This window comes from Gossypium raimondii, chromosome 9 (genome assembly GCF_025698545.1).
Source record: "Gossypium raimondii isolate GPD5lz chromosome 9, ASM2569854v1, whole genome shotgun sequence".
NCBI lineage: Eukaryota > Viridiplantae > Streptophyta > Magnoliopsida > Malvales > Malvaceae > Gossypium > Gossypium raimondii.
The window spans coordinates 30,847-58,431 of record NC_068573.1 but is presented as its reverse complement, the minus strand read 5'-3'; the positions used below and the strand labels follow the sequence as shown (position 1 = coordinate 58,431).

General features: G+C 38.3%; 3 protein-coding genes across 5 annotated transcripts; 1 reads left to right on the top strand and 2 right to left on the bottom strand.

Annotated features, from left to right (window-relative positions):
- Positions 1 to 147: 147 nt before the first annotated feature.
- Positions 148 to 7,872, top strand: LOC105798007 (ATP-dependent DNA helicase At3g02060, chloroplastic). Of its 3 annotated transcripts, none has more exons than XR_001134882.2 (14): positions 148 to 886; positions 1,024 to 1,249; positions 1,491 to 1,736; positions 2,068 to 2,202; positions 2,595 to 2,719; positions 3,350 to 3,489; positions 3,926 to 3,996; positions 4,262 to 4,423; positions 4,830 to 4,916; positions 5,009 to 5,182; positions 5,470 to 5,514; positions 6,261 to 6,617; positions 6,947 to 7,367; positions 7,467 to 7,872. XR_001134882.2 is itself a non-coding variant. In XM_012627869.2 (13 exons), the coding sequence occupies exons 1-13, from the start codon at positions 279 to 281 to the stop codon at positions 7,046 to 7,048; spliced, it is 2,478 nt and encodes an 825-aa protein (XP_012483323.1). In that variant the 5' UTR covers positions 148 to 278; the 3' UTR covers positions 7,049 to 7,872. The 3 variants fall into 3 exon arrangements, 1 of the variants encoding a protein (XP_012483323.1); XR_001134881.2 differs by having other exon boundaries at positions 6,947 to 7,376; XM_012627869.2 differs by having other exon boundaries at positions 6,947 to 7,872.
- A 13,347-nt stretch (positions 7,873 to 21,219) lies between these two features.
- Positions 21,220 to 22,871, bottom strand: LOC128032495 (uncharacterized). Its single transcript, XM_052620824.1, has 4 exons — positions 22,208 to 22,871; positions 21,628 to 21,710; positions 21,299 to 21,535; positions 21,220 to 21,249 (listed from the first exon to the last, which is right to left on the bottom strand). Exons 1-4 carry the CDS (start codon positions 22,869 to 22,871, stop codon positions 21,220 to 21,222), a joined length of 1,014 nt encoding a protein of 337 aa, XP_052476784.1.
- A 33-nt stretch (positions 22,872 to 22,904) lies between these two features.
- On the bottom strand, positions 22,905 to 24,188 carry LOC105797359 (uncharacterized). Its single transcript, XM_012627344.1, has one exon. It carries the CDS (start codon positions 24,186 to 24,188, stop codon positions 22,905 to 22,907), a length of 1,284 nt encoding a protein of 427 aa, XP_012482798.1.
- Positions 24,189 to 27,585: the final 3,397 nt, after the last annotated feature.

Sequence of the window (27,585 nt, the reverse complement as noted above, 5' to 3'; positions counted from 1 at the left end):
AAAAACACACTTTTGTAACTAAATATAAATAAATAAATTTCTTTTATAAAAGTTGATTGGAAGCTAACCAAAAATTTTCAGGGGAAAATATCTGTGTCCACACATACAAAATGACTTGATAAATATCCTCACTTAGTCCAAAACCATAAAAACTCTCTTAAACCTCCTCTTGTTTATCCCCTGTTCTGTGCCTCTTGTTTATTCGTCTTCCCCAGCCCAAAAATGCCCACTTTTTCTTCTTTTCTCTGAACATTCATTTCTCCTCTTCTTCCTCAACTATGGGCTCCCTCCATCCGGTGCCACAAGTCTGCACTCCTCTCCTGCTGAAATTCAGCTCTTCTTCTCCTTCTATCTGGACCCTTTTCACGGTCAACCGCTCTTTCCTCTACAAACAGAGATATCCATTATTAGCTACCATGGCTGTCTACACTCAAGGGCGTCTCCCCGTCTCAAGTCCCAACACCCACAAATTGGCTCCGAAAAGAGAAAAGATGGAGCTTGAGACTGATGCCATCTCCATTCTACACGAAAAGATACGCCGTGACCACGGCAAGAGAGAGGCCACAAGGCCTGGAATGGACTCTCAGGAGGCTGACATGTACATTCAGCTTGTGAAAGAGCAGCAACAGAGGGGATTGCAGAAGCTGAAAGGGGATAGGGAGTGTAAGGAAGGAGGTGTCTTTAGCTACAAGGTTGATCCTTACACGCTGCGTTCTGGGGACTATGTTGTTCACAAGAAAGTGGGTGTTGGCAGGTTTGTTGGGATTAAGTTTGATGTTTCTAGGACTTCTACTGAACCCATCGAGTTCGTCTTTATCGAGTATGCTGATGGAATGGCTAAGCTCCCTGTTAAGCAGGCTACTCGCATGCTCTATCGATATAATCTGTAGGTTTTTCTGCCTCCTTTTTGCTCTTGTTGGATTAATTTTGCTTTGATACCTGCTCCTGTTAGCATCTTATGGTTGAAATGTGAAAACAGCTTTCAATTGCGTCTTTTAAGGCATGTTTTGGTCGTATTTTCAGCCCAAATGAAACAAAAAAGCCTAGGACCTTGAGTAAGTTGAGTGACACTAGTGCATGGGAGAGGAGAAAGACCAAAGGAAAGGTTGCAATTCAAAAGATGGTTGTAGATTTAATGGAGCTCTATTTACATAGACTCAAACAAAAAAGACCTCCATACCCAAGGAGTCCTGCCATGGCTGAATTCGCATCTCAGTTTCCTTATGAACCCACGCCAGATCAAAAGCAGGTACCACTTTCAAAACTTTTACCTTTTTCTCTTACTGAGCTATACCTTTCATAGGTTTTATTGCACTTCAAGGACTTGAATAATCATCTCAGTTATTGTTTAGATCCCTTTGGTATATTCCTGAAAGCAGCAATCTTTCATTTCCCACGAACTCCTACTTTTTCATCAGTCACTGAAAGATTCAGAGATTGATGAGTAAGATGTTTTTCGTCTGCTAACATGAGCGATTCCCTTGTTACAGGCTTTTATTGATGTAGAGAAAGACTTAACCGACCGAGAAACTCCAATGGATAGATTGATATGCGGAGATGTTGGGTTTGGTAAAACCGAAGTTGCATTACGAGCCATATTTTGTGTGGTGTCAGCAGGGAAGCAAGCTATGGTTTTGGCACCCACAATTGTTCTTGCCAAGCAACATTTTGATGTCATTTCAGAGAGGTTTTCCAAGTATCCGAGCATCAAGGTTGGACTTCTTAGTCGGTTTCAGGTACAAGAAGTTCATTCACTGGATTGACCTCATTCTCTGACTAAAGATTGGTATCACAAGCTTTAATAACTTACTTAAACTTGAGGAGAAGTGCTGGACTGGGGGTGGGAAGAGTTTGGTTGACATACTTTCTAATCAAGATATTAAAAGTTCCATATTGCCCTATAAACAGATAATGGCAACAGAGTTGTGTCATAAATTTTGTTGATGGGGTTTACGGGAAGGGTTAAAGATATTTGCAGTTTCATTCTCACTTAAATATGTATATGCTGGATCAGAATTTTTCATGAAGGCTACTGTTTGAATTGATATGGCCTATTTCAACATGCAGGGTAAAGCAGAGAAAGAGGAGCATTTGAACATGATAAAAAAGGGTGATCTAGACATTATTGTCGGAACTCACTCACTTCTGGGAAACCGTGTTGTCTATAATAATCTAGGCCTGCTTGTAGTTGATGAGGAACAGGTTTGCCTCCAATCCTTGTCACTATCTTCAAGTCCTTGACTGCATAAACAATGATATTATCTAAGGATTTCCAGGTTTTTGGTTTTGTAGCACTTCAATTCTGGTAAGATTTAGCTTTTTTTTTTTTTTACGAAATGGATTAGAGTTGATGATTATGATTTAACCTCCTCTACAATCTTCAGTCAAGGGAAAGTAATGAAAGCTTATAGCTATGCTGGAATTAGCACCATCATCAATTCATGGTTGTAGATATTAAATGGTGTAGGGAACACTGTGTGTTAGAATTTGTACTAACTGAATTCCTTGCAATGATCTCTTGTACTTTTAGCTAATACAAGTTGTGCCCATTTGGCAGAGAGATGCTTGATTTTCTTGTTTGTATGTTTATGCAGAGGTTCGGTGTCAAGCAAAAGGAGAAGATTGCATCTTTTAAGACTTCAGTTGATGTCCTTACTCTCTCTGCAACACCTATACCCAGAACGCTTTATTTAGCTTTGACTGGTTTCCGTGATGCCAGGTAATATTTGTCAAAAAATCTAAATTGAAGCTTCTTTGGTGCTGGACTTAATCCTAGATTCAGATATCCAGTTAAGTTTGGTTATTGTGATGCCTTGGTGGAAAAAGGGTTGAGTATCAACCATGTCATTGACGTGTGTAAGCTCAGACAAGTTTTATCTGAAAAGTTGTAATACCTTTTACATGCATTGTAGATGCTATGAGTGCCAAGGCTTACCTTGCACATTTTTGTATAAACATGAATCAATGTATTTGGAGGAATGCATTAGGAAACGGGAACTTTGTCATTACTGTAGAACAATATAAACTGATAGATCAATTTTCAGTTTACTTTTTAGGAGTCATATGATCTGTACCATGCTTTTAGATAAGTGATGGCTATTCTTTAAGTAGGTTTCATGAAGCTGCCTCAAGCATTGTAAATATTGACTTGCTTATTAGAATCATATTCCATACTTCAAGAACCTATTCAGAGGCCATTTAGTTTGTATTCATTCCGAGCCTTGAATAAATTACCTGCAAGCAGTGAAAGCATCACTTTAATAGAATAGGCATTTCCTTGAACTTTAATTTCAGATTACTTGTCCTATAAAATCGGTGTGTACTTACTGTCCTTCCTTCATCCTTTCAGTTTAATTTCTACACCACCTCCAGAAAGGGTTCCTATCAAAACCCATCTTTCAGCATTTGGTAAAGAAAAGGTCATTGCAGCAATCCGGTATGAGCTGGATCGTGGTGGTCAAGTTTTCTATGTCTTACCTCGAATTAAAGGTAATGCCTTAATCCAAAGTTTCCTACTTGTTGCACTTTTAAATGTTCTTATCATGCCATTATCTATATGGTTTAGTAATATTTTGTGCTAGTTCTTTTCTGAGGCAAATATATATTGTAGGCCTGCTGCTCTTGAAAAATGGTAATATTGATAATCTTGTCTATATATGTTTATGTATTTGTGGAAAAATAAGTATCATCTAATGAGTTGAATCACAGAGCTGATAAATTAGATCAATTAAGATGTCCTTTTTACAGGCGGGAAAAAATGGGGTGGGGGAGGTAAAATGAAAATAAAAGAAAAGCTACCAATGATTAACATTCATATGCTGAGGGTGCGTTGTTTAGATGATTTCCTAGTATATATACATTTCTGTTGTTATTTTATGTTTCTCTCATTCAGTTTGTTAGTATTGATTCCATTCTTATGTGACAGGATTGGAAGAAGTGATGGATTTTCTTAAACAATCATTTCCAGATGTTGATATAGCTATTGCTCATGGGAAGGTATTTCTTGTTTTTAATATTTGAATTGTGTTTAATTTTTAACGAGCTACCGTCCACTAGACAATAATTGAGTTTTGGCTTTTGAGTGTTATCACTTTTTTTTTTTTTGAGAACTGAATTGTGTATATGTGACTACATTTTAAATTGTGGATATCATGCTTTCATTTTCAGAATCTTAAAAGTAAACTATTTTACAGAAGTTGAACCTTTCTTTATTTATCAGTTGATTTGAAATTATTTTGGTTCTCATATGTTACTCTTACAGCAATATTCCAAGCAACTTGAAGAAACCATGGAGAAATTTGCGCAGGGTGAAATTAAGATTCTTATATGCACAAATATAGTTGAAAGTGGGCTTGACATTCAAAATGCAAACACTATCATAATCCAGGATGTTCAACAATTTGGCCTGGCACAACTGTATCAGGTCCAGCACTTTCATATTCTTCTATCTCACTTGTTCTTATGAATTGTCAAAAGATGCGGTAAACGTTGAAGAGCACTATCAAATTTTTTATCTGGAAAATAATTTGAGAGGCATATAAACTAATATCTTGGTATACTTTGAGACTTCTCCTTTTCAGTTTTACCTGGAATAATGATGTGTAAATTAAATGTCTTTTAATGATGCACATGTGGCTCTGTATGTATGTTCATGTGATCTTTTATCTTCTACCAGGGAAAAAGTTTCTTGTCCAGAAGGATTTATGCACAACATTTAACAGGCTACAATGTTGTTCATTCTCATGACAGAGAAAATAGAATACTTTACTGTAGTTTTATATCTCCTGTTTACTTTGTTAATGTTGTTATAATTCTTTCAATTCCCATAGTTGCGTGGAAGGGTTGGGCGGGCGGATAGAGAAGCTTATGCATACTTATTTTACCCTGATAAGTCCTTACTATCTGATCAAGCATTGGTATGTTTTCTATGTTTGCCTTCACTTTTGTTGTCAAATATGCTGAAATGAAATCGTAGAAGTGACCTGGCATTACCATGGTTGTGCCTCAGGAGAGGCTTGCAGCTCTTGAAGAATGCCGTGAGCTTGGCCAAGGTTTCCAACTCGCAGAGAGAGACATGGGTATCAGAGGCTTTGGTACCATCTTTGGTGAGCAACAGACAGGGGATGTTGGAAATGTTGGCATTGATCTTTTCTTTGAGATGCTTTTTGAGAGTTTGTCCAAGGTATGTTCTGGAGCCTCTTCTTTTGTTGGTTGATTAGTGGAATTAACTATTTGGAAATCTAGCTGTCTACCTGGATGCTGTGTTTTTCCAGTCTCCTGTCTGCTATATTCGTCCAGTTAGTTAAGTTATAAGATTTGATTCAGCTTCACGGCCCTTCTCTATCAATAAACAGGAAATTACCTAGCTGATAGTTGATATCTACTATTTTTGTTAAGCTTCCAGATTTCTACCTGCTGGTATCAAAGTTTTTGCTTGCAATTTCTGACTTTCGCTCACCCCCTTTCCAGGTTGAAGAACACCGTGTAGTGTCAGTTCCTTATCAGTCAGTGGAGGTATTTTACTTTGGAATTTGTATCTTCAGAAAATATAATATGATGCTCTTAACATTAATTGCAATCTGAAAAGTATATGAGATTATACACTATGGCTTATTAGGTTCTGTTCTTATTGTGATCATACAAAAACTTTGAATGGGGAAGCCTAAAACTTCATTAGGATTTCATCAAAGCATATAAACTGGAAATAATGTTATTTTATGATGTCAAATATTGCAAACCAACATCCTTTATTTTACATTGACAACCATTTCTAAATGACATTTTTCTAACCCATTCACCTGAAATGCTGTACTAAGAGAATTAGCATTCAAACCAGCTAAGAGTTCAAATGCTAATTCTCTTAGTTTGCCAAATCAACTATGGCTTAGAAACCTGGGTTTGGTTCTGCCTCCTGACTGCAGTTCCTTGACAGGGAAAATCTATTGGTACATGAAAATCAATCTATTTTGGAAGCATTAGGTAAATAAAGGGGAAACATTCTATTAGCTTTTTAAAAAGCGAAAACGTGGGGTTTGGTTTTGTAACTTCAGTCAGAACTTTTATTGCACCTTATGAAATAATCTCTTGTCTTGATTGCTGGATATTATTCCTCCCTTGTAGTTATTTTCTTGAATAAAAGTTCTCTAAAGTTTAGATTTTAGTTGATGGCAAGTGAATCCAACCTGGATACACTTGAATTGCACCAATTATGTCAGTGGTTTATGAATTCTAACATGGCTTTGAGATTTTCTATTTGCTAGATTGATATCAATATAAACCCTCATCTCCCCTCTGAGTACATAAATTATCTGGAGAACCCCATGGAAATCATTAATGACGCTGAGAAAGCAGCTGAGAAAGACATCTGGAGTTTGATGCAGTTTACAGAGAATCTTCGCCGTCAATATGGAAAAGAGCCATATTCCATGGAAATTCTTTTGAAGAAGCTTTATGTAAGGCGAATGGCAGCAGATCTTGGGATCAGCAGAATCTATGCTTCAGGAAAGATGGTTGGCATGGAAACCAGGATGAGTAAGAGGGTTTTCAAGCTGATGACAGATTCCATGATATCTGATGTGCACCGGAATTCTTTGATATTTGAGGGAGGTCAAATAAGGGTAATTATTTTTTATTTACTATATTTTTTGTGGCTGTGAATAGCAGCACAAAGGTTGAGTAGTTTGCCTTTCTCATGCATCCTATACAAAGTTTGAGTAGTTTCCGTTTCTCATGCATGCTATATTTGTCAAGAGAGTGATAATAGTCAGCATGCTAGCTCATTTAAGTTCATTAAGATGGGAAATAAATTTGTTTGAACCTTAACTTAATAGCATCATGGATTACAGACTAGCACGACCATGCTGGAATTTGTATTTGAATTCTTGAATTTAAATATATCATGATACTTTATTTTATTATTATTAATTTCTTGATGTGTATATTGCAGGCAGAACTACTTCTGGAGCTGCCACGAGAGCAGTTGCTAAATTGGATCTTCCAGTGCTTGGCGGAACTTCATGCTTCGCTTCCTGCTCTCATTAAATATTAGTAGAGCATTGTCTATTTCACTTGCTGCTGGTTGCTCTATGAAAATTTTTATTGGAAAGGAAGCCCATAATCTCTCGTGCTCCAATGCATTTTGGTCCATTGTATAAATCACATTAGATGACTGGGGAGAAGAAAAGAAAAGGAAAGAACAGAAACCAACAGCCATTTATGAATACGTAGGAATATAGCATGGGAGGTGGTAGGATCTGATTATGATTGCATTTGTGCGCTGTGTTGAGGCAAGAAAAACAAGTTCTTTACAATTTGTCACGGCAATTATTGTAGCCTTTGATTGGCTCTCCTTATGCTGGTTATATAAGGTTGCAACAGTAAGCAAGCCAACTTATTCTGCTCATGCTTTAGTGCATTAATGGTCGTCTTTCTGATTTGATGTTGCTGCCTGCAATTGAGTTATGCAGGTCTCTTTCCATAAGCTTAGCATCACAAGGATGTATGCTTGCTGAAGGTAGAAAAGAGGATTGGGAGGTTCGTCATTCATGCCGCTCGTAACAATTACTTTGAAGCTGTAAGTGTTTGATAAGCATTGCCTCATTGGTGGTTTAGGATATGGGAAGTGTCATCGACATTTATGTTCCTGTCTCTCTTTCTATATATATGAATTTTAAAGTAAGAAGCAGAAAGTGTTGAGTCTGTAAATACCTTTGGTGATTGGATTTTGCACCGCATTCTTTTGAAGATCAACATTTACAGATGTAACTTTTCATAAAAAGAAAAATGAAAAAAGAAAAAAATTTGGAAATTATGAATTAAACAAAAACGGGTTATTATAGGCGGCAAATGCAAATTAGATTATTGTTTTGTGCACCTGAGTCTCAATTTTTTTTTTCTAGTTTTCTAATAAATTTTGCAACCATCATTATAGTATAGTTGTTTACTGAATATGGTTAATGGTTTTGCATTCTGCAAACAAAAGCACAACGAATACTAAGATTTGTTTTCACATTTCAATTTCTTCATGTACGTGGAATTTAGTTCAATGAGTAATTATACTATTTAATTCAAAGTATAACAAGTGAATTACACACTTAAGCATGGAGATTTCACTTTTGTACCTGAAGACGAGAACATTCACTTCCAAATTTTTCTTTTGAGAACTTAGGTAATAAATGCTCAATGTTTATAATTCAATTTGCACTCTTTAACAAAACAATTCCTCAATAAACATATTTAAGTGCTCTCAATATTCTCTCATACATAACCTAGATAAGCCTCTTAGCATATCTCAATTTTAACTTGTTAATATAGAATTTAAGTGAATACATAACTTCTTGAAATTAGCTATTACAACATAAACATTCAAAGCACAATGTGTTAAAAGATATGATCTCTAGATATTACCAGTACAATATCGATCAAATCTCCTCAAAGGGTTGTATTGATTTATTCGAATCCAATTCAATCTTCAACAAACATAAATTGGTTTTCATAGATGGACTATAGTATTCAAAATATCGTCATATTCACTAGCCTAAAGATTTTGCTTCATTAAATTACTAACTCAAATATGGTAAGTAACTTCATCACTTCAGTGACAATTCGTAGTTGGCATTTTTGAGTGTCACTTAGCTTATTTAGCACACCTTGCCTCAACAATAGCCAAAGTAATAACAAATTAGACATGAAATGTTATATTTGTTGGATCTGATGTTCTGAGTGTAGTATATTTGTTTGAAAACTTGTAATTTTTTTGAACAGATTAGTTAATAAAAGAAATTCACGGATTACATTATTATACTTTGTATAATTGTCCTCATATGATTTTTGCATGCAAAGCAAAAGAGAAGCAAATATTAGTTCACTGGTTGTCTGATGTTTAAATTAATACTAAGCGATATTATGTGGTCGGATCCTAATACGAAAATACAAATTATACCTGTCCATGGGCCGGGCCGGGCCGGGCCCGAAAAAAATTTTGGCCCAACTCTTAGGCCCTGGCCCAGCCCGGGAAAAAAATAATAAGCCCAAGCCCGGCCCGATTTTTAATGAACACAAAAAATTTTTTAAAAATAAAAAAATAAAAAAAATATTTTTAAAGTATTTTGAAATTAAAAAATAAAAATAAAAATAAAAATATATATTTATTATATTCGGGCCGGGTTGGACCGGGCTTGGGCCAAAAAAGTTGAGCCCGAGCCCTACCCATTTTTTAAACGGGCCTTGTTTTTTGCCCAAGCCCATATTTCGGGCCTATATTTTTACCCAAACCCTTCCATATTTCGAGCGGGCCGTCGGGCCGGGCCGAGCCGCCCGGCCCATGGACAGGTCTATAGTAGACAAACTTAAATGTGTTCTTAGTCTAATCGGAAATAAGCAAACCGATTGAAAGACTAATATGCTATCAATCAAATCCAATTCGGGAGATGCCTTATCTTGCACATCTGAGCGAATGACTTCCAGAAGATAGGGACATAGATGTGACTAACTAGACTGACAGTGCATTAGACTGGACCAAAAGAGAATGGATCTTGAATCCATTTATAAATTTATTCAGTTGTGATGTTCATAGTGTGGCATACCTAAATCACTCGGACTATGTATGTGTGACTCGTATACTTTGATGTAAGTAGAAGTCTGAGTTCAAATAGACAAGGAATCCAAAGCTGGTGCGTTGGGTATACTACTTCTGTAGTATGTAGTGTTATTAACAATAGTGAAATTCATAACCTAAGACTTGGGTAAATGATATCCTCTTATTGGCATTACATGATTGATGAAAAGTAAACATGGTCATGGGTCATTCTCCCTATAAATAGATGGCACCGGTAGAGTTCAAATCAAACCAACAGAAAGAACGAAAAAAAACAAAAGTTTCTTCGGAGTTTTCGATATTGCTATTTTGGCAAAAAGTAGTGGAAATTTATTTTAAGAATAAATTTTATTTTCTGGGAATTGCAATTCTACCAATTTCTATTTAAGAGAGATTTACTTTCATATTGAAAGTAAAGAAAATATTTTAGGTTCTGTATTTGATTCAATTTGTTCGAGTCTACACTTGAAGCAGTTTGTGGTACTAGAATAGTGGAGAAGATTCTTTGGTTAAAAGTCGGGAACGACAAGGATCCATTTATCTGAAAACACAAGTATGGATTTGGTTTAGGGTTTATTATTATAAATATCTTTTCAAAATTTTTATTTTTCGCGACACAAGAAAATCATTTTTGAATCAGATTTTTTCCAATAATTGGCATCAGAGCGCCATATTTGTTGAAGTATGCTTTAAAACAAATCATGAGATTATTGGAATCACATACTCGTTTTCCCTTGTTTATTAATATAAGACATTGCCATTATTATTTCAGTTTCTTTTTCTGTATATATAAATAAACTAAATTGTAATAAAGTCATAAGAAAATATGATTATACTTAAAAAGGTCATTAGTCAAGTATTATTGTGGGTTGAGACCAATGTGTAGTTAGTTGATGTCAAAGAATTGTTATTGTCATAGAGATGTCAAAATTAATACATGAGTATGTGCTAGAGAACAACATATTGGACTAACTCGCTATGATTATGTTTATTGGATTATTATGTAATAGTCAATGTCGAAACCGTTTTTTGAAAACAAAAATTTGAGTTGTCGACTTTAAAAAACAAAAACTGGAGTCGCCACCGATCCTTTATTAGGGTGTGATCGGCTCACCTTAAAAATTATTTTGGTCTGCGAATTTTAAGAAAACAGGTTCGGGAGTCAGTTACGCACGAGGAAGGGTTAGCACCCTCGTAACGCCCAAAATCGGTACCAAATTGATTATTAGATGTCTTAGTGTCGAAAGTTTAAAAAAGATTTTAAAATAAGTTTGAATGATGAAATTTGCAAAAGGATAATCAATTGTTCAAGTCATGTAAAGAAATCGAGTCCCAATACGTTAGGGTACAATTCCTCATAATCCCCGAACTCTGAATATCACTTTTATTTTATACGAAAATCTTCATTCCAAGAAAGTAACATGCCACACCCAATACGTTAGGGCACAACAAGTTAAGTTCCCAAAAATGATTTTTATGCATTTTGAATGAAAATATTCTCGATCATCTAGGATTGACAAAGAAAATCAGAACCCAATACGTTAGGGCTCAATTTCCCTCGAAAATCCCAAACCTCAAATAATATTTTTATTCAAAAAAAAACCTTTAAGTCAAGAAAATAACTTTGATGCATAGTTAAAAACCAAAATATATTTTCAAAAGAGTATGTTAAAAGTTAATATACAATATGATATGTGTCCTTTAATTTAAAGCATATATACATAAATATTTACAAATATATATACAAATACAATATAACAATAAAGTCGCAAACATGTGTTTACACATATCTAACACATATACCAAAGATACATGCAAATAGAAGGAATAAAATATATCCAATAAAACAAACAACAAATATGTATTCAAAAATAAAAAATGCATATGTATATATATATTTACAGAATAACATGTATAAGTGCATATATATATAATATAAGGTATATAAAAAGAAAAGAAAATAAGGATATAAGGAAAATGTATGTATAAATATATGCATGTATATTTTATATAAAACAAATGCGCATGTGTATGTATTTTATGAAATTTTTTTCTAAAATGTATGTATATATATTTATAAAATAAAAACAATGAAAACCAAATAATAATGAAACATATATATAATAAGTATATAAAAAGTAAAAAATGTATATGTATAAGAACAATAGCAAAACTAAAAAAAAATGACTAATAAATGATTTAAAAAAATCTTAAGGGCTGAATTTAAAATAATTTTTTTTTAAAAAAAGGGCCACTTGAATACGCGCGTAACAGTGGAGGATCAAAAAGGCAATATGCCCATTGATCCCACGGCGCCGTTTCAACGCAATCCGCAGTCCTGGATGGTGGACCAAATCGAAGCAGACGCTAAATTTCTGTGGCAAAATTGCAAATGCGCGCAATACCGCATTTAAAATCAAAACAAAGGAGGAAAGACTGGACCCGCAAATATCCCACCTGACGTCAGAGCGCGCGGATCCTTCCCTTCGGGTCGGGTCACCGCGCGGGTCAGGCCTGGGAAAACGGTGCCGTTTTGAATGTTATTTAAAACAAAATTTTCCCTTAAAAAAACATTTGAAACAGAGTAAAAGAAAAAAAAAATAAAAAAAACACTCAAAGGTCCTCTGGTGCTCTGCTAGGGTTTCGCCCCTAGCGTCATCGCGCCATCCCTCGACCCACGCCGGCGCTCCGACCACGACGGAGATGGCCACCGGTCCGGCGTCCTCGGCGAATGAGGTAAGTTTTTTTGTTATTTATTTAAACGCAAAAGAAAATAAAATATATAAAAAATAAAATAAAATAAAAATGCAAGAACCCGATTCACCTTGAATCAAAAACAATCTGATTTTTCCAAAGTTTTTTCTATTTCTTGCGTATTCTCTCTGTATTTCTTTTCAATCCCCCCCTTTTACAGAATAACACGGCTTTATATATAGCTCGAAACTGATTTCTTTACCCTATTATTTCTCTATTGGACTCTTTGAATCTGTTTTGCAGGTATTCGTGGAGATTACGGTGCGGGGAAGAGGCTCCGAGACGTGCGGCAACTAGAGAGTGCTGGAGGCGCTGAGCAAACATGCGGCTAGGGTTTGGGGAATTTAGGATGTTAGTTGGGCTAGGTTAATTTGATTTGGGCTGGGTTATTGGGCTTATTTATTTCTTTGGGTTTTATTTCTTTAACAGGCCAGATAAAATTGGGCCCTACAGCTGCCCCTCTTTGCTTGTTGTCGTGTAACGGGAACAGAGCAAAGACTACAAGGCCCAATTGTGCCCGGTCTTATTGAGCCTCAACTTCTTTAATGCTTCTCTTCTTCAAGTAGCCTTGTTCCTTCCTACTGCATCTTCAGAGGTATAGGAACTGGTGCTTCAATCCACTCCATTGCAATGTCGGGGAGATAGGATTCATATGTTGTAGCTTCTCAAAAGACTAAAATCTGCTATCTTTAATCTGCTCCACTGCAACTTCAGGGAGATAAGTCTTATAGCTTCAACTTGTTCTGCTACAATTTAAGGGTAAATCTGATGTGATCTGCTCTACTGCAACTTCAGAGAGATGAGATCTGTGGTTTTAATCCACTCCGTTGCAACTTCAAGGAGATAGGATTGGTTACTTTTGTCTGCTCCACTGCAACTTCAGGGAGATAAGACTTGTATCTTCGATCTACTTCACCACCCGTATGGGAAGACAAGATCTGCTTTTTCTGATTTACTTCACGCCAATACATGAAGACAAGATCTGCTTTCTTCGATCGATTCCACTGCTGCCCAAGGAGATAGAATTACTGGCTTCAATGTACTCCACTATAACTCAGGGAGGTAAAATCTGCCATCTTCGATCTGCTCCACTACTGCTTAGGGAGATAAGATCTGAAATTTTCAATTTGTTTAACTGTAATGTCGGGGAAACCAGATCCGCCGTCGTAGCTTCAGTCTGTTCCACTGCACTGCTAAGGAAGTAAGATCCGCTGTTGTGGCTTCAATCGTTTTAATTGCAATATCAGGGAAACCAGATCCGCTGTCGTAGCTTCAATCTGTTCCACTGTACTGCTAAGGAAGTAAGATCTGCCGTTGTGGCTTCAATCTTTTTAATTGCAATATCAGGGAAACCAGATCTGCCGTCGTAGCTTCAATCTGTTCCACTGTACTGCTAAGGAAGTAAGATCCGCCATTGTGGCTTCAATCTTTTAAATTGCAATATCAGGGAAACCAGATCTGCCGTCGTAGCTTCAATCTGTTCCACTGCACTGCTAAGGAAGTAAGATCCGCCGTTGTGGCTTCAATCTTTAATTGCAATATCGGAAACCAGATCCGCCGTAGCTTCAATGCTCACTTTGACTTGCTAAGGAAGTAAGATCCGCCGTTATGGCTTCAATCTTTTAATTTTTCAACCCGCTCCATTGTTACTCAGGGAGACAAGGCTTTATGATTTCACCGGTCTGCTCTCTGTGAAACATGACCTGTATGACTCACTTTATGAGCCTAATTATGCCTAATGATTAGGATGTCATGATCAGATGAATCAAATGCTCCTAACTAGGCGTGTATGAATGACATTTGAATGTTATACCATAAAAAATGCATATTGAATGTTTAAAGTCATTATTGCTCATTAAGGCTTCCTTTCTGACAGCAACGCTTTGTCAAGTCTTTAAAATTTTAATCTTGACTCTTGGCCCCTAGATATTTCCGACCTTTTAACTCGGTGAAGGTCTAAACAATAGTCCTGTTTCAGGTTCCTGAGCTATTTAAAGATTCCTAGAGTAATATGAAAAACTTCCCTTGTGAAAGTTTTACTAGTCCATTAATCGTCATTCTAATGCAACATGCTTGCGAGAAGATCATAACGATGAATAAAACAAAATTAATTTGGGAGCATAGCTCGCGATGGATTGTCAATGACAGAGGAATTATCTGGGGACATTTATATTGAAAGAAAAGAATGAAATATTCTAAAACAATGAATTCAATACAAATATTATGAACATGTGCCCCAGATATCTCTGCTTGAATTTCTCTATACAGCTTTTCGAAGACCCTTCTGAATTCACAACGTGTTTAGGAAATTCACAGTATTTTGTTGATGCCCCAAGATGTCGTCTATTCCTTTCTGCTGATTTAGGTACCACAAGACTACCACGCGACAATCAAAATTTGAGCCGCCCTTTTTGGGTTTTCAACTCAAATCCCCCTTTGGTCTTAAGGTGCCCTTTGCGGGTTTTCACCCTAGCCTCTCCATTTTTTTTTGGAATCAAAGCGCCCTTTGCGGGTTTTCACCTTGGTTCCATCCCTTCTTCAAGTAAAGTACCTCTTCACCGAATCTGAATTTACCGGATTAGGCAAGTTTTTCCCATCCATTTTAGCCAGGATCAGGGCTCCTCCAGAAAATGCCTTTTTTACAACATAAGGACCCTCCCAATTCGGCATCCATTTCCCCCTAAAATCCTTTTGTAGAGGAAGAATTTTTCTCAACACCAGGTCCCCCTCGTGAAATTCTCTGGGTCGAACTTTCTTGTTGTAGGCTCGCATCATTCTTTTCTGATACATCTGACCATGCTGAATAGCCTTTAGCCTCTTTCCCTCTATTAAGTTCAACTAATCATATCGACATTGAACCCATTCTGCCTCATCCAATTGTAGCTCAGTCAAAACCCGGAGAGAAGGGATTTCAACTTCGATGGGCAAGATTGCCTCCATGCCATAAACTAAGGAGAAAGGCGTTGCCCCGGTGGAGGTCCTGATTGACGTTCGATAAGCAAGGAGGGCAAACGGTAATTTCTCGTGCCAGTCTCTATAAGTCTCAGTCATCTTCCCCACAATCTTCTTTATATTTTTATTAGTCGCTTCCACTGCACCATTCATTTTTGGGCGATACGGTGATGAATTGTGATGTCTGATCTTGAATTGCCTGCAGACTTCTGCTATTGAGCTGTTGTTTAAGTTCAACGCATTATCGGATATGATTCTTTCAGGCATTTCATACCGACATATGATCTCTCTTTTCAAGAACTTACTGACTGATGACTTTGTAACGTTGGTACGAAGCAGCTTCTACCCATTTGGTGAAGTAGTCAATAACCACAAATATGAAACGATGCCCGTTTGAAGCCTTCGGCGATATTGGCCCGATGACATCCATACCCCACATGGAGAAAGGCCATGGAGAAGTCATGACATGAAGAGGTGAAGGAGGTGCATGCATTTTATCACGATAGATTTGACATTTATGGCACATTTTGGAGTAATTGATGCAATCCCCTTCCATGGTGGACCAATAATACTCGAATCTCATAATCTGCCTAGCCATTGTGAACCCACTGGCATGCATTCCGTAGATGCCCTCATGGACTTCCTCCAGAATTTTCTTTGCTTCTACGGCGTCCACACATCTCAGCAGTACCTGATCTTTTCCCCTCCTGTACAAGATCTCCCCATCTAAGATGTAATCAATGGCTAGTCTTCTCAGAGTTCTCTTTTCGTTCTCCGTTGCCTGGCCAGGATACTCACGATTTTTTACATACCGTAGTATATCTTGATACCAAGGACTATCATCGATTTCTCCTTCTTCAATATTGTAACAATGAGCCGGGTCTTCATAGATACTCATTTGGATTGGCTTCATATCCCCATGTCTATTCAGCTTGATCATGGAAGCTAAAGTAGCTAGTGCATCAGCCATCTGGTTCTCATCTCGTGGGAGATAGCAAAAAGTGATGTCCTCAAACTCCTTAATCAATTCGAGGACCAACTTTTGATAATTGATTAATTTGGGATCTCTCGTTTCCCATTCACCCCTGAGCTGATATATCACCAATGCTGAATCTCCATAGACCTCTAGCACTTTGATTCCTCGCTCTATAGCTGCACGAATACCCATGATGCATGCTTCATACTCTGCCATGTTGTTTGTACAATCAAAATCCAATTTGCAAGTGAAAGGATAATGATCACCATTCGGGGACACTAGGACTGCCCCAATTCCATTGCCCACGGCATTCGAGGCTCCATCAAAGTTTAACCTCCAACCGTGACTTTCTTGTGGATTTTCTTCAGTAGCCGCTATATACATCAGGTCTTAATTTGGGAAATCAAAACTCAACGGCTCGTAGTCCTCCAGAGCTATACTAGCTAGAAAGTCAGCAATTGCACTCCCTTTCACAGCCTTTTGGCTCACATAGACAATATCAAATTCAGACAGTAAGATCTGCCATCGGGCCATTCTCCCATTCAAAGCAGTTGACTCCATCATATACTTTAACGGGTCTAACTTTGAGATTAGCCAAGTCGTATGGTATAACATGTACTGCCTTAATCTTCGGGTTGTCCAAACCAAGGCACAACATAACTTCTCAATAGGCGAATATCTCATTTCACAGTCAGTGAATTTCTTGCTGAGATAATATATCGCCCTTTCTTTTCTCCCCGTTTCATCATGTTGGCCTAGCACACACCCCATGGAATTATCAAATACTGTCAGATACAATATCAGCGGCCTATCCGGGCTAGGTGGTGACAACACTAGAGTGTTAGACAAATACTGCTTCACCTTGTTAAAAGCTTCTTCGCATTCTTCATCCCAAGTACCAGGATTATGTTTCTTCAGAAGACGAAATATAGGGTCACATTTCTCAGTCAGTTGTGAAATGAACCTAGCGATGTAATTCAGTCTTCCGAGGAAACCCCGAACTTCTTTCTGAGTGCGAGGTGGAGGTAAATCTCGTATTGCCTTGACTTTGTCTGGGTCAATCTCGATTCCCTTTTCACTGACTATGAAGCCTAGCAACTTTCCTGACCTGGCCCCAAAAGTGCACTTCGCTGGATTAAGCTTGAGCTGGAACTTTCTCAATCTTAAGAATAACTTTCTCAAGACCCGCACATGTTCGCCCTTCGTTCTAGATTTCGTGATCATATCATCAACGTAAACCTCGATTTCCCTGTGCATCATGTCATGGAACAAGGCTACCATGGCTCTTTGGTATGTCGCTCTTGCATTCTTCAATCCAAACAGCATCACTTTATAACAAAACGTCCCCCATAACGCAATGAACGTAGTCTTTCTCATGTCTTCAGGATGCATCTTTATCTGATTATACCCAGAAAAACCATCCATGAAGGAAAACAGTGAAAAGCCCGCAGTATTGTCTACCAATGTGTCAATGTGAGGCAATGGGAAATTATCCTTTGGACTAGCCTTGTTCAAATCCCGATAATCCACACACATTCGTACTTTTCCATCTTTCTTTGGAACTGGTACGATGTTAGCCACCCACTCAGAATACCTGACTTCTTGCAGAAATCCGGCATCAAACTACTTTTGGACCTCCTCCTTTATCTTCAACACGATATCACGCCTCATCCTTCTGAGCTTTTGCTGCACTGGCTTGCAATCTTCTCTTATAGGGAGACGATGAACTACAATGTCGGTACTCAACCCCGGCATATCCTGGTATGACCATGCAAACACGTCCTTGAACTCGGAGTAATTCGATGAGGTCTTGTCTTGTCTTTGCAGAGATATCCGATCCGATCTTCACCTCTTTACCTTCCTCTAAGCTCACAATTTCTATTGATTCCCTGTGAGGTAGGATTTGCTTCTCGGCCCTTTCTACCATCTTCAACAAGTCAGGAGACAAACCACAGTCTTCGTTGTCTTCAAAATCATGCGATCCCTCTAAACACATGTTTCGTTCAAAAGGAGACTCTAAATTTGTAAGAGTGACATTCGCATCGTTGATATCGTGGGACCTGTTATAAGTATGAAAAACAATATGGATTCAGGAATTTGTTTGGTGCAATATGGTCATGAATGAAATGCTGGTGTAGTTTAAGAGAAACTTAAAATAACTGCTCTTATGGAAAGAAATATTTGCTCCAAAAATGACTGCAAACATGAGCTTTATTAAAATAACGATTTTCTGGACATGAGCCTATTTCACAAAGGAATCCTTATCACTTCTAGGCTAAAAAGCAATAAGGGTGTTCTGGACATTACTCTGAGGAAATCCTAAAAACTACAGGTATTTCTTTTGCAGTCCAGTTGTTTAGCTCCCTTTCCGACTCGTAAGGACGAATATCTGGCAAAGTTCTTCCTCGCGTCGCTTCTTCATACACGGCATGAATATTCCCTAGCTCCGTGTTAATACTTCTGACCCCTAGCATTCCTTGATAGACGAATCCTCCCGATACAAAAGTCTTGGATAGGTGAGGAAAGGTCATGGGTTCCCATTTGACTTCATCACCTGTCAAGCGAGCCCTTCTCCTCACTCGCTTCTTTTCCTGCTCTATCCTCTTTTGCCTAACATCCGGCTTGTATCCTAAGCCAAAACGGTCCTGCTTGTCTTTCAACATTGGAGCCTTAACTCAGCCCTGAAGATATCTCCCCAATCCTCTTCTCGACAAAGCTCCCTTTCCAACAGTCAACTGCAGACCCATCTCTGTGGTCCTGGATATTCTCGGCATCGGGATCTTGTTTCCCTCGCGAATGAATATTGCATTTACGAATTCCAAGGAACGGAAAGAGCATTCGATTGCATCATTGCTCGTTTCTAGATAAGACGCATCATTGGTCACAGATGCAATGATATCTTCTTCAGCATCTATCGTCACAACCCTGCCTTCTGACACCAACTTCAGTTTTTGATGTAGCGATGACGGTACCGAACCTGCTGAATGAATCCATGGCCTTCCTAATAGGCAACTGTAAGAAGGCTTGATGTCCATAACTAAGAAGTCCACCTCATAAATAGTTGGGCCAATTAACAAGGGAATGTCAATTCTTCCCATGACCCTTCTCTCTGTACCATCGAATGCTCGAACCACGTTCTGACACGATTTCATATGCGAACTATCCACAGGTAGCCTGTTGAGTGTGGATAGGGGCAATACATTTAATGCTGATCCATTGTCTACCAGAACCCCCGGTAATATGCACCCTTTACACATTGCAGTGATGTGTAAAGCTCTAGTAGATCCCATACCCCCAGGTGGTATTTCATCATCGCTGAAAGAAATGAAGTTATCCGCGCTTATATTGCCGACCAGTCGATCCAACTTGTTAATAGAGATATCGTCGGCCACATAAGTTTCATTTAGCACCTTCAGTAGTGCATTCCGATGTCCCTCCGAGTTCAGGAGTAAAGCTAGCACAGATATGCGGGCTGGTTGTTTGTGCAGCTGTTCCACAACGCTATACTCGCTATGCTTTATGAACTTCAAGAACTCTCTAGCTTCCTTCTCTTTGATTGGTTCATTGACCAAAAATTCGGGTTCAACCACATTCTTCTTCTTTTCAACTAAAGTTTCTTCTCTTATTGGCTCTACTCGTGCTTCCATCTATCCGTGGTGCCTTCCTTCATCCTGTTCCTCTTTATTGATTACATCTTCCCTCCCCGGGATTGTCACATTACAATCGTAATTCCAAGGAACCCTCCTGTTATCCTTATATGCAAACACAGCCAATTTTTGAATGATTACTTTTGGTGTTATTCATGCCCCAATCTCACTGTTCTGAGGTCGCGAGATGATGACCACAGGACGGTTAGCCTTCGGGACTCCCAATGCCAACTCTGATGCGCATACATAACTCTCCTCTGGAACTTCTTCACAGAATTCCACTTCTCTATTATCCATCATACCTTGTATCACGGCTCTGAACTCCGTGCACTCTTGGATTTCATGCCACACTTCATGGTGGAACTCACAGTAGTTCCCCCTCTTTTCACAACTTCCTTCTGAGACGATTAGTCCCCTTTTCACCATCTCCTTCCAGACCAATCTCAGACGAGTTTTCACCTCAGCAATGTCTGCCTTGATCCTTCTGTCTTCACCCACCATATTTACCCCACCATCAGTGTGATTCAGTAATGGGTTTTCTGCCTTGGTCGAGTCATCAAATTTAACGACACCCATACCAATGAGCCTTTCAACCAACTTCTTAAAGGCCGTACAGTTTTCTATGGAATGCCCTGTTATTCCCGCATGATAATCGCACTGTGCATTCGCATCGTACCATTTGGGATACGGGGGTTGCAAGGGCTTCAGATAGAAAGGGGAAACTACGTGTGCGTCAAATAAATTTCGGTATAGTTCCCTGTATGACATAGGAATTGGCGTGAATTGGGGCCTCTCAATATTTCGCCTTGTGTCGACCTCCTGTCTCGAAGAGCTTTGCTGGCTGGCAGCCACCTTCCCTGGCTGACTCACTGTTACTGACTTCGAGTAACCTTTCTTGTACATGCTCATGTTGTTCACCTCATTTTCCTTCCTCTTCGAAGCTGATCCTCTGTTACCCTCTCCAGCGTCGATCTTCCCACTCCTGATGGCATTCTTAATCATCTCACCGTTCATGACTATGTCAGGGAAGCTTTTTGTGGCACTTCCTAACATATGTGTAATGAATGGTGCCTTCAGGGTGTTAATGAACAACATGGTCATTTCCTTTTCCAAGAGCGGTGGTTGAACTTGGACCGCGACCTCCCTCCATCTCTGTGCGTACTGCCTAAAGCTTTCGCTCGGCTTCTTCTCCATGTTTTGAAGGGTGATTCTATCAGGAGCCATGTCTGTCACATGACTATATTGTTTCATGAATGCTTGCGCCAAGTCCCTCCATGAACCAATCGTAGCTCGACTCAACTGATTATACCACTTGGATGCTGCCCCTGCAAGGCTATCTTGGAAGCAATGTATTAATAGCTGGTCATTATAAACGTATCCAGCCATTCGCCTGCAGAACATGGTGATATGAGCCTCTGGGCAAGTCGTCCCATTGTACTTCTTGAATTCAGGCATCTTAAACTTATGAGGGAGTACTAGATCTGGCACTAAACTCAGCTCTTTTGCGTCAATGCCTCGATAACTTTCAGTAACTTCCATCGCCTTGAACTTCTCATCGAGCCACTTGCATCTCTCCTCTAACTGTCTCGGTAACTCCTCCTTCACTCTTTCCTTCTCAACCACTTCATCAAAGTCAGGAATGGCAGAGTTAATAGGATTATTTTCGGGATTAAAACCCGGCCCAGTTTGGAGGTTCGAAATACCAGCTCGAAATTGCTGAGGCATGATGGTGACGATGAGATTTGCGGGTATTCAGCTTGAGCTCGCTCATGTGGAGGGGTGAAACCTGGAGGATAGAAAAGTTCATTATCATTTCCCTCATCGACATCTGCCATGGGGCCCTTTCCTTTGTCACCTCCCTTAGTTATCAGTCGGGTTAACTTTGCCACTATATCCTCTTGAGATTCCCGCATCTTCTCAGACATCTCTTGTTTCATCTTGTCTAACCGCTCCAGTATTTGTAGCTGAAGCCGGTCTTGCATCTCCTTCTGGTACTGTTCGAGCTTTTCTAATCTCTGATCCATATCTTTTGTCTTTGCTCGAGTGCTGTATCGGTGTCGGGTTGGTTGGTTGGTTTCTAGGTTAACTGAGCAATAATTTTAACTTATTAGGATTTAATAAAGGTCTTTAATGCATATGATGTGATGCTAATGCATATGATGCGATGCATGAGGTGAATGCAAAAAAGGCGTTAATTATAATTCAATTCCACTCAGAAAACTTTACTAGTGAAAAAAAAATTCTTTACATAAAACAACTATAAATACGGCTTTGCCCTAACACTTAGAACCTTAATCTCCCTAAGTAATGATGCCAACTTCTGCCCCTGATCTGATTCCGATTCATACTTCACACTTAGTACATCAGCTTGTACTGCCAAAGTCTGCAAGTGCTCAGCTACCCCTTGAATCTGAACCACAGCTTCTCCCATGATGTGATCCCTTCTTGCAACTTGATCCTGGAGATAGTGAAGCTGTTCATTTTGAGGATCTTCATTTGCTTCCAGATGTTCAATTCTGGCTTCATAGTCTTGTAATATTGCCTCCAGTTCGGCCACCCTAGCTTTTAATTCATCCTTTTCGTTCTGGCTTTCAGACAAACTCCTCTCAAAGGACTTATTTTGCTTTTGAGCCTCCTGAAATCTCTTTTCCCACCTATCAGCCTTGACCTTTTCTTCTTGAACTTCTTGACACCACTGCTCTGAGGTTTTTCCCAATCCAGCAGTTCTCATTGACATACGTAGCCTCTTATAATCCATCTTCAAGCTATTCAAATCCTCTTCAGCTTTGCGCTTTTCTTTCCTCAGGCCTTCGGTTTCCAGCTTTTGAACATCCACATCCAGCTTCAGACTCATCTTTTCCTCTTCCATTTGCCCTAGCTTCTTCTCAAGCTCAGAGTTTCTTCTTTCAAAATCTTGCTTTATAATTTCTAGCTCAGAAGGGACCATATGTACATGCTTTTCTACTAATTGGCTGTCTCCTTAACCTGGTACAGGTATATTATCATTGACCCTCCTACCCAGCCAACTGACATATTCAGGAGTCATCGACGGACCTACTGACAATCTCTTCAATCGACGAGTCTGCCTCCAAGCATTTGTCATTTCTCGAATCTTTTTCTTGTAACCATCACACTTATACGAGAACTCACTTTGAGCTAATCCTTGGGTTGTAGGTATGAACTGCCTCGATCTATACTGCCTCGATCTATACTGCCTCAATACCAGTAACGGTGCATAACCAATAGCTCCCCAAATCCCAAGTAGAGGAACCCAATCGAAATCTCCACATCTATACAATATCTCATCTGACAGCAACCAAGGAGCTCTCCACTCAATGTCCTCCTCTTGAAGATTCAGAAGAATTGCAATCCATCTTTCTTCTAAGGCCCCATCTTGCATCGGTATTTCCACTATTTCCTTTAAGGGCGAATAAGTTTCAGAAAAAACTCGATATGAAAATTTATCAACCTTCCTGAAATGACTGTGAAACCATGCCAAGAGAAGCTGCGCACATCCAATGAATCTTCCTTCACCTACTCTTCGGCATTCGTTCAGTGACCTGAAAGTTTCTGCTAAAATTGCTGGAACCGGTGTGACTCCTTTATCAAATCGATCGAAAAGATCAGTGACTGCTTCATCGATATGTCCCAAGGCTTTGGGAAAGACAACTAGGTCGTAGATGCTCAAAGCAAAAACATCAACCCTCTTCTTTGTGTCTGGATGTACTTGAATTAAATCTCTCAGATTCTTCCAAGGAATACATTTGCTATCTCCCTTCTGTTTGATTCGTCCTGCGACCCATTGCTCACTCATCCCAGTTATATTCACCAACTTCTTCAAAAAGGTTAGAACATTAGCAGCTCTTGAATAGGCTTTGTCCACTTGAATTTTTGAACAACGAAGCAATGCCGTGTATTCCTCCACTGTAGGCACTAAATCAACACTTCCAAAGGTGAAACAACAATAAGCCGAATTCCAAAATTGGGCTAAGGCACGGAACAGGCGCTTATCCACCTTTACGTCGAGCAAGTAAGGTAGGTCTCCATAGCTAGAGTAGAAGAGTTGCTTAATCTCATCATTCCACCGGTCCCAGATTTCCTTTAGTTCCTGTAGGTTATTCTGAGTCACACTAACACGAGTGAAGTCCCACAACTCTGATACATATCCTTCGGCCAAACTATCACCTTTCTCATGTTGTGTTGTCTCAGACCAAGTTTGGACAGCCGCATTATCTTCCACCTTATCAAGAAACCCTTTTTCCATGATAAACTTTCTGTCTAGCAACCAAATTTGAACTAACGCCCTTTTAGGATGAAATGTTATGCTATCATGATGTCATGCAAATAACACAAAAGAAACCCAAGTCAGTATCACATATAAAGATATAAACAAACATAAAATAGCAAGAAACACCTAAACAGGAATCCCCTAGGGTTTTGGGATAGTTCTACCAATGTCAAGTTCCTAAAGCTCACTATATGAGGTTTAGTTTCTAGAGTAAGGGTACCCAAACCAGCAAATTCCTCGATCCTCACCCATTATAGGCTCATGTGGATCGAGTTCGGTTCAGGGGGACACATTTCCCTATGGCTGCACGGAGATGAAAATCTCACGAAGACATAGGTACGGATGTATCCCGGAAGCGATCCACTACCCTGTACGGAGGTGAAAACCTCACGAAGGACTAGTTTCTCACTCCCACTTAGGGGTAAAATGCAAAATGCAAATGCAAGGTTACCAACATACCAAGATGAAAAAAACGATGAATGCGAAGGGAACTCATGAATTTTTTAAAACTTTTGATTTTGGACACAAAGACAAATATAATCAGTTTATGGCTCGACTCTCAAGTGTTCCCCAGTGGAGTCGCCAAGCTGTCGAAACCGTTTTTTGAAAACAAAAATTTGAGTTGTCGACTTTAAAAAACAAAAACTGGAGTCGCCATCGATCCTTTATTAGGGTGTGATCGGTTCACCTTAAAAATTATTTTGGTCTACGAATTTTAAGAAAATAGGTTCGAGAGTCAGTTACGCACGAGGAAGGGTTAGCACCCTCGTAACGCCCAAAATTGGTACCAAATTGATTATTAGATGTCTTAGTGTCGAAAGTTTAAAAAAGATTTTAAAATAAGTTTGAATGATGAAATTTGCAAAAGGATAATCAATTGTTCAAGTCATGTAAAGAAATCGAGTCCCAATACGTTAGGGTACAATTCCTCATAATCCCCGAACTCTGAATATCACTTTTGTTTTATACGAAAATCTTCATTCCTAGAAAGTAACATGCCACACCCAATACGTTAGGGCACAACAAGTTAAGTTCCCAAAAATGATTTTTATGCATTTTGAATGAAAATATTCTCGATCATCTAGGATTGACAAAGAAAATCAGAACCCAATACGTTAGGGCTCAATTTCCCTCGAAAATCCCAAACCTCAAATAATATTTTTATTCAAAAAAAAACCTTTAAGTCAAGAAAATAACTTTGATGCATAGTTAAAAACCAAAATATATTTTCAAAAGAGTATGTTAAAAGTTAATATACAATATGATATAGGTCCTTTAATTTAAAGCATATATACATAAATATTTACAAATATATATACAAATACAATATAACAATAAAGTGGAAACATGTGTTTACACATATCTAACACATATACCAAAGATACATGCAAATAGAAGGAATAAAATATATCCAATAAAACAAACAGCAAATATGTATTCAAAAATAAAAAATGCATATGTATATATATATTTACGAATAACATGTATAAGTGCATATATATATAATATAAGGTATATAAAAAGAAAATAAAATAAGGATATAAGGAAAATGTATGTATAAATATATGCATGTATATTTTATATAAAACAAATGCGCATGTGTATGTATTTTATGAAAAAAATTCTAAAATGTATGTATATATATTTATAAAACAAAAAGCAATGAAAACCAAATAATAATGAAACATATATATAATAAGTATATAAAAAGTAAAAATGTATATGTATAAGAATAATAGCAAAACTAAAAAATGACTAATAAATTATTTAAAAAATCTTAAGGGCTGAATTTAAAATAATATTTTTTTTAAAAAAGGGCCACTTGAATATGCGCGTAACAGTGGAGGATCAAAAAGGCAATATGCCCATTGATCCCACTGCCGCTTCAACGCAATCCATGATCTGGATGGTGGACCAAATCAAGCAGCGCTAAATTTACGTGGCAAAATTGCAAATGCGCGCAATACCGCATTTAAAATCAAAACAAAGGAGGAAGGACTAGACCATAAATATCCCACTGACGTCAGGCCAGCGGATCCTTCCCTTGGTCGGGTCACCGCTGGTCGAGCACAGGAAAACGGCGCCGTTTTGAATGTTATTTAAAACAAAATTGTCCCTTAAAAAACATTTGAAACAGAGTAAAAGAAAAAAAATAAAAAAAAACACTCAAAAGTCCTCTGGTGCTCTGCTAGGGTTTTGCCCCTAGCGTCATCGCGCCATCCCTCGACCCACGCCGGCGCTCCGACCACGACGGAGATGGCCACCGGTCCGGCGTCCTCGGCGAATGGGGTAAGTTTTTTTGTTATTTATTTAAAAAAATAAAACGCAAAAGAAAATAAAATATATAAAATAAAATAAAATAAAAATGCAAGAACCCGATTCACCTTGAATAAAAAACAATCTGATTTTTCCAAAGTTTTTTCTATTTCTTGCGTATTCTCTCTGTATTTCTTTTCAATCCCCCCCTTTTACAGAATAACACGGCTTTATATATAGCCCGAAACTGATTTCTTTACCCTATTATTTCTCTATTGGACTCTTTGAATCTGTTTTGCAGGTATTCGTGGAGATTACGGTGCGGGGAAGAGGCTCCGAGACGTGCGGCAACTAGAGAGTCTTTGGGCGCTGAGCAAACATCTTGACTAGGGTTTGGGGAATTTAGGATGTTAGTTGGGCTAGGTTAATTTGATTTGGGCTGGGTTATTGGGCTTATTTATTTCTTCGGGTTTTATTTCTTTAATAGGCCGGATAAAATTGGGCCCTACTGCCACAATATTACTCATAGTGATAACTATGTATATGATCCTTAGACTTAAGATCATCATTGTCCTAACACTGTGAGTCGTATATTTTGGATACAGTCAAAACGTCTATCGTAACAAGTTGTACTATAAAGACTGATGTTGGATATACCCATGTAATGAGATATAGTTGATCAAGATAGGATTTATCCCTACAACATAATGGAAGCAATATCTTAGGCCTTTTTTTAACACCCCTTACTCGTATTTAACTCCGGAATAGGGTATGAGGCATTACTAGAACACTTACACATGTAAACGTATTAAACCGAGTTATAAAATTTCATTCAAATTTAAACTCTTCAAATTTTTAACATGCTTTTATAATTCTTTACAACATATTCTCAAAATATTATATTCATAACAAATAGGGCCTACGAGACCCGATACTTACTCATGTAATTCAATGCTTCATTTCCATTTTATTCAATTCACAATCTTTCATGTTCACAATTCAAATCAATTTCTCAATCCAATATATATATCAATACCACAATAATTCTTTTAATTCAAATCATATCACTAGAAACTTCCATTTAATTCATGTACACTTCAATATCGTTAAGTTCAAT